The sequence below is a fragment of the Lipotes vexillifer genome, unplaced genomic scaffold, assembly GCF_000442215.2.
Source record: "Lipotes vexillifer unplaced genomic scaffold, Lipotes_vexillifer_v1.1 scaffold661, whole genome shotgun sequence".
NCBI lineage: Eukaryota > Metazoa > Chordata > Mammalia > Artiodactyla > Lipotidae > Lipotes > Lipotes vexillifer.
Genome location: NW_006796183.1, coordinates 854715 through 861090, shown reverse-complemented (window position 1 = coordinate 861090; position 6376 = coordinate 854715). Strand labels below are relative to the sequence as shown.

At 59.4% G+C, this 6376-nt stretch overlaps 1 protein-coding gene across 3 annotated transcripts in view; it reads left to right on the top strand.

The window, feature by feature from the left end:
- Positions 1 to 5843, top strand: part of SLC6A9 (solute carrier family 6 member 9) — a 30975-nt gene extending 25132 nt beyond the window's left edge. The window contains exons 5-13 of one of the 3 annotated variants that reach the window (XM_007468265.1): positions 320 to 452; positions 647 to 781; positions 877 to 980; positions 1387 to 1624; positions 1715 to 1849; positions 1956 to 2055; positions 2145 to 2245; positions 5151 to 5321; positions 5443 to 5843. In XM_007468265.1, the coding sequence (XP_007468327.1) occupies positions 320 to 452; positions 647 to 781; positions 877 to 980; positions 1387 to 1624; positions 1715 to 1849; positions 1956 to 2055; positions 2145 to 2245; positions 5151 to 5321; positions 5443 to 5637 (1312 nt within the window). In that variant the 3' untranslated portion in view covers positions 5638 to 5843. The remainder of the gene's footprint in view (positions 1 to 319; positions 453 to 646; positions 782 to 876; positions 981 to 1386; positions 1625 to 1714; positions 1850 to 1955; positions 2056 to 2144; positions 2246 to 5150; positions 5322 to 5442) is intronic. The other 2 variants (XM_007468266.1, XM_007468264.1) reach the window with 2 other exon arrangements.
- The last annotated feature ends 533 nt before the right edge of the window (positions 5844 to 6376 follow it).

The window sequence follows — 6376 nt, the reverse complement described above, 5'->3', positions numbered from 1 at the left end:
TTCCTGAAGGGAGAAACACACAAGCAAGGGCCTGGGCTGGGTCTGAGCAGGGACAGGGAGACCTCCACACCCAGGGGCTGAAGAGGCTGGCCCAGGACCAGGGTGTGGCCTGCGGGTGCCCTTGAGGATCCTGGGAGAGGAAGCAGGCAGAGGGGGCTGGGCCTGCCTGGGCTGGCGCCTCACAGACGCTCCCATCTCACATCAGCCGGCTGCTGGGACTTCGTGAGACAGGAGGGAGCTGCCAGGCTGGGCCCTGGCCTTGGGAGTTTGTTGCTGGGTGGCGGGGCTGGCCGTCAGTGACAAAGTATCCCCTTTCCAGGCTCTATGTGCTGAAGCTGTCAGATGACATCGGAAACTTCGGGGAGGTGCGACTGCCCCTCCTTGGTTGCCTGGGTGTCTCCTGGGTGGTCGTCTTCCTCTGCCTCATCCGAGGGGTCAAGTCTTCAGGGAAAGTAAGTACCCCTCCCCCAGCAGGGTCTGTGCCCACCCAGAGATATCCTGCCTCCCCTACCTGGGTTTTGTGTGTGGAGGGGTGGGTGGGGGAGTGATGAAAGGATATGGGAGGGGAAGAGGGCCCAGAGGACCAGTGGTGGTTGAGGGGGCGGAAGAGCCCAGAGGAGTCCAGCGGGGCCCCTCTCGCACCCAGGTGGTGTACTTTACGGCCACATTTCCCTATGTGGTGCTGACCATCCTGTTCATCCGTGGCGTGACCCTGGAAGGAGCCTTCACGGGCATCATGTACTACCTGACCCCGCAGTGGGACAAGATCCTGGAGGCCAAGGTGGGCTGTGGACGGAAGGGGACCTAGAGGGCTGGGGAGAGGCAGGGAGGTGCCAGCCTCTGACTGCAGCTCCTCACCGGCCCCTCCCCCCGCAGGTCTGGGGGGACGCCGCCTCCCAGATCTTTTACTCGCTGGGCTGCGCGTGGGGCGGCCTCATCACCATGGCTTCCTACAGCAAGTTCCACAACAACTGTTACCGGTGAGACTCTCCCTTCCAGCCCCGGGGCTGCCCCCAGTTCCTACCCTCTCTGCAGCCTGACCCCGGCTCCCCCAGACCCACCAGGTCCAGTGCAGCCTCCTGGCCCACCAGGGCCCTCCCTTCCACTCACGGCCTTGAGAGCCTGGCAACGCGGGGTCCGGGTCCAGCCATTGCAGAACGGAGAGAGCTTTGGCAGAAGAGAGGAGACGTGAAGACGGTGATGCCCCAGGGCTCTGTGAGGACTCAGGAGCCTCAGGCCCACTTAAAGAGGCCCGGAGCAGACCAGAAAAGAGATTGGGGGCACCTTTGTTCCGAGAACTCGCTCTGTCTCCAAGTCTCTTGGCCCAAAGTGGGCAGGGGCAACTAAGCTGCGTGTCCTGACTCTACCTGTTTTCCTCCCCATCAGGGACAGTGTCATCATCAGCATCACTAACTGTGCCACCAGCGTCTACGCCGGCTTTGTCATCTTCTCCATCCTGGGCTTCATGGCCAATCACCTGGGCGTGGACGTGTCCCGCGTGGCAGACCACGGCCCTGGCCTGGCCTTCGTGGCATACCCGGAGGCCCTCACCCTGCTGCCCGTCTCCCCGCTCTGGTCCCTGCTCTTCTTCTTCATGCTTATCTTGCTGGGGCTGGGCACGCAGGTACGAGGTGCAGGACACGGGCCTGTGGCTTGGGGAGGGAGGAGGCAGGGGCGGAGGTCGGGCCCCTGCTCTGATGGCTGTATCCTGCAGTTCTGCCTCCTAGAGACGCTGGTCACGGCCATTGTGGATGAGGTAGGGAATGAGTGGATCCTGCAGAAAAAGACTTATGTGACCTTGGGCGTGGCTGTGGCTGGCTTCCTGCTGGGCATCCCCCTCACCAGCCAGGTAAGAACCGAGGGAAAGGCTAGGCCGCAGTTGCCAGGGTATGGGGCTTAACAAGGGGGGAGCATAGCCTCGGGCACCCTGGACTCAGCTGCCCACTGGCCCACAGGCAGGCATCTACTGGCTGCTGCTGATGGATAACTACGCGGCCAGCTTCTCTTTGGTCGTCATCTCCTGCATCATGTGTGTGTCCATCATTTACATTTACGGTAAGTGCCCAAGCTCACGTGGCCTCCCGTGTCCCGGCCCTTGGCCTGCCCACGCTGTCCTGCGGGCCTGCTGACCTCCCTCTCTCCAGGGCACCACAACTATTTCCAGGACATCCAGATGATGCTGGGATTCCCACCGCCCCTCTTCTTCCAGATCTGCTGGCGCTTCGTCTCCCCAGCTATCATCTTTGTAAGTTCCTCAGTGGTCCCTCCCCTGCTGCCCTGTGGCAAGCGTCCTTCTCTTGGGAACCAGCAAAGGGAGAGCAAGAGCCCATCCATCTGGCCAGAGCTCCCCACGGAGGCTCCACACCCACAAGTCTGACCACTGGGGGTCCGAGCAAGGTTGCGTAGAGTCAGACAGGTGTGTGGAGACTCAGAACCACCCAGGCCCTGGCCTTGGGTTAGGAAGGGAGCACAGGGCCCTTTATTCGAAGACAGTGCCCAGCTTCGGAAGGGGAAAGCAGGCTGGCAGCAGCTGAGAGCCGGCCCTCCCTCCCTGGTGTTCCCGCCTGGCATTCCCAGAGGAGCCTCGGGAACCATGATTGACACTGGTGTCAGCCTCCGTCAGCCTCGCTGAGCTCCTGTCTCCAGTCCCTGATAGCCGAGGTGCTCAGAATACTCAGGGTATGTGGTGTGAATGAATGTTGCAGAAGCAGGTTGTACAAGTCAGATGTCAGCTCAGGATCCGGGACACCCTCGTAAGCCTTCCAGGCACTGGAGTGGGCCGGCTTGGGAGGGGGAATTCTGGGTTTCCACCAGTATTCAACACCTGGGAAACTCCCATCAGGGAGCTGAAATGGTGGAGGGAACTCCCACCGTGGCCGGGAACCATATATTAAGTCATGTGATACAACTCTCCAAGGTATCGTTATGATCTCCGCTTTACAGATGAGGAAACTGAGGCACCGAAATGTTAAGTAATTGATCCAAGGTTACACAGCTTCTAAGAGGCACAGCCCTCATGCAAAGCAGGTAGTCTGATCTGGAGCCTGTGTGCTGGGCCCGTGCTACACTAGAAACAAGTGCAGGAGGAGTGGTGGTCTATGGACTAAAAACCCCCTGATTTTGCTCCTTTATGCTCAGGGTGAGAGATGCGGGGCAAAAGGGATTTGCTAGTGTAATGGTCCCTCCCCAGAGAAGAGGCAGAGCCATCTCTGAGTGACGGAGGGGTCAGCCCAGTGGCCAGAGCAGGGTCCCGAGTCATGCCCCCATCATGCCAGCTCCTGTGTGCCACAGAGGTCAGCACCGGATTTCCACTTTGGCTCATGTTTCTGAATAAAAGGCCCCTGAGGGCTGAGGCCTCCGTCACATGGGGTGTGGGATCTTCCCGAGCCTGGCGCAGGCACCAGCTCTGGCCACCGGCCCAGCTTTGAAACAGGAGCAACGGAAGTCTCCTGTAAGGGGTGGGAGGAGGGGAGGGTAGATGCCAGCCAAGCGCCGTGCCCTTGAGGGTTGTGGCTTTGGCCCAGGGCCTGCCCCAGGGGAGCTTATCCTCCACGGCTCCCGGGAGGCTGCCGCCCTGCTCGGAGACCCAGGGCACCGCCCAGGCAGGGCAGGAGGCAGGAAGGGCCCTGGGTCCAGTGTCTCCACGAGATTGAGTCAAAGCCGGCAGCACCCTCTCTGTGCCCGGAAAGCCAGGCTGGAGTCACCTTCAGGTGAGGATGCCAGGCTCTGTGGACACGTGTTTCTGGGCTGTTGGTTTTCCTTGGGGGCTTTACTTCTTTATATTGCTGAAAAGGTCTTTTTTGGACAAACTCCATCCTTCTATCAGCTCAAATAAAGAATTTATTGGGACTTCCCCAGCGGTCCAGTGGTTAAGACTCTGCCTTCCAATGCAGGAGGCGTGGGTTCGAGCCCTGGTCGGGGAACTAAGATCCCACATGCTGTGGGGTGTGGCCAAAAGCCTAAAAAAAAATTTTTTTTTTAAGAATTTATCCACACCTTAGATCAGGATCTAATTCCATTCAGAAAACTTGCTCTAAGCTCCTCTGTGTGCAGCGTCCTAGGAGGGCCCACCCACCCCTGAATGGATATGGGTCTTGCCTTCTAGAATTTGGTCACCCGGAAGGCTGGAGGGGCCTGAGCTCCAGGACACAGCTGAGGGCTCAGGGTGGATGCTGAGCCCTCCTGGCAAGTGGCATCCACTGCCCCGGCTCCTCTGGGTGGCCCATGAGCCACCTGCCCATCTTTCTGCTAACTTTAGTTTTTTCGTTACTGGAACCCCAGGCTTTTTTTCCCATGTCCCTCATCTCTTTCCAAAGCGGTTCCCGAGAGCATCCCCAGCCTGACACTCATGATTTCTAGCCTTTGGAGCCTCCCCAGGCTGTCTGTCACTGTCTCCACAGCCACAGACTGGCAGGACTTTGCCCTTTCCTCTCCCCCATTACTCCCACCTCCTTGCATAAGTCAGTTCAGATCAGCACACGAGATTGTGCCAGGCACTGTGCTGGGCACTGGAGACCCAGAGCTGATGCAATCCCAGGAGCTCCCAGGTCTGGGGGAAACACCCATAAAATGCTTAGTAGATGGAAAATGCCACTAAAGCCCTTTCAGGAAGAGAAGACTGGAAATCAGTGGAGGCTTCTCAAAGGAGGTGGCATTTGCACAGGGTTTGACAGAGGAAGATGCAAAAGAGGATCCTCCATAGTAAGAAGGGTGGGAAACGCTGGGTGTAGCAGAGACACTGAGACAGTAAGGCCAGAAAGATAAGCCGAGGTCTTGATGCGAGACGGGGAAGGCCCTAAAGGCCAGGGATTTTGCCTTGCTTCAGCAGGCAATGCAGGGCCATTGCGAGTCTTTGAGCAGAACTGACTTCCAAGGGCCACGGCAGCCGAGTGGCTCCCTGGCTGGTTCAGGATTATGCAGAAGACAGACCTCTCCCCTTCCACCGTGGCCACCTGCCCATCATACCCTGGACCCCTGGTTCCATCAGCTTCTTCCACTACCCAAACGTTGACGTCACCCCCGCCCTCCCCAAAATGCCTCTTTCTCGTTTGGGAAACTGGAGAGGGAGGGAGAGGGTGCAGATAGGAGGCCTGAGGCCTGGGTGGGGCTGGGCAGGGCTCACGCCCACTCCCATCCCCCACTCTCTGCAGTTCATTCTCATCTTCACGGTGATCCAGTACCAGCCAATTACCTACAACCACTACCAGTATCCAGGCTGGGCTGTGGCCATCGGCTTCCTCATGGCTCTGTCCTCTGTCATTTGCATTCCACTCTACGCCCTGTACCAGCTCTGCCGCACAGATGGGGATACCCTTCTCCAGGTGAGGGGTGGGGGTAGGGGGCAGCCAGGTGAAACAGGAGGGGGTGGATGTATGGGGCTTCAGGGCTCCCTTCTGATGACCGTGCCCACTCCGCCCTCAACCATGCCTACCTCTCCTGCAGCGTCTGAAAAATGCAACCAAGCCAAGCAGAGACTGGGGGCCCGCCCTCCTGGAGCACCGAACGGGGCGCTATGCCCGCACCATTCCACCCTCTCCTGAAGATGGGCTTGAGGTCCAGCCGCTGCACCCAGACAAGGCCCAGATCCCCACGGTGGGCAGTAACGGCTCCAGCCGTCTGCAGGACTCCCGGATATGAGCACAACTGCCGGGGGAGTGCCCCACCCCCGCCCCGTGCTCCCGCCACAGAGACTGGGGAGGCGGTGGACAGGTGTCACCGCCTGCTCCTCCACGCCCGGACCAGGGCGGCTCCTGTCACCTTGGCCACCACTGCTAGCGTGGTCATTCGTGCTCGTGTCCCTAGTGTTTACAGGTCCTTTGGATGCCAAGATGGCAGCTGGGGGGCGTGAGTGATGGGAGGGTTGCTGGGGGGCCCAAAGCACTTTGGAAGGGTCTCAGGCCAGGTCCCCGGAGGCAGCTGGACTTTATGTGGGCTCTGATGCCCCCACACGTTGCCCTGAACTAAGGTTCTGGGTGGGCCCCCTACCTGTCCCCCTCCCCGAGCCTTCAGCCTCCTGACCAGTGTTCCTGCCCCCAGAGCAGACCCCAGCCTCTGCCCAGGCAGATTTGGATCTTCCTACCTGGAGGCAGGGTAAGGGGCTAGGGGGCTGTGCAGTGTTACATGTCAGGCTGTAACCCCAGCCCTGTTTGTCTGTGTAATTATTTTTGTAAAAATTGTATTATCTGTGGTTGCCACCCCCTTGCCCTTGGCCTCGGGCCCAATCTGTCTTCCAGGCCTGCCTGCACCTCACTCAGCTGCTCCGGGGTCTCTGCGCCGCCTCCCAGCACTGGCTGTAGGGCCAGCCAGCAGAGGCCCATGACCCAACAGCCTGCCCAAAGAACTCGTTTCTGGGGAAAGGGGTGGGGTGATGTTCAGC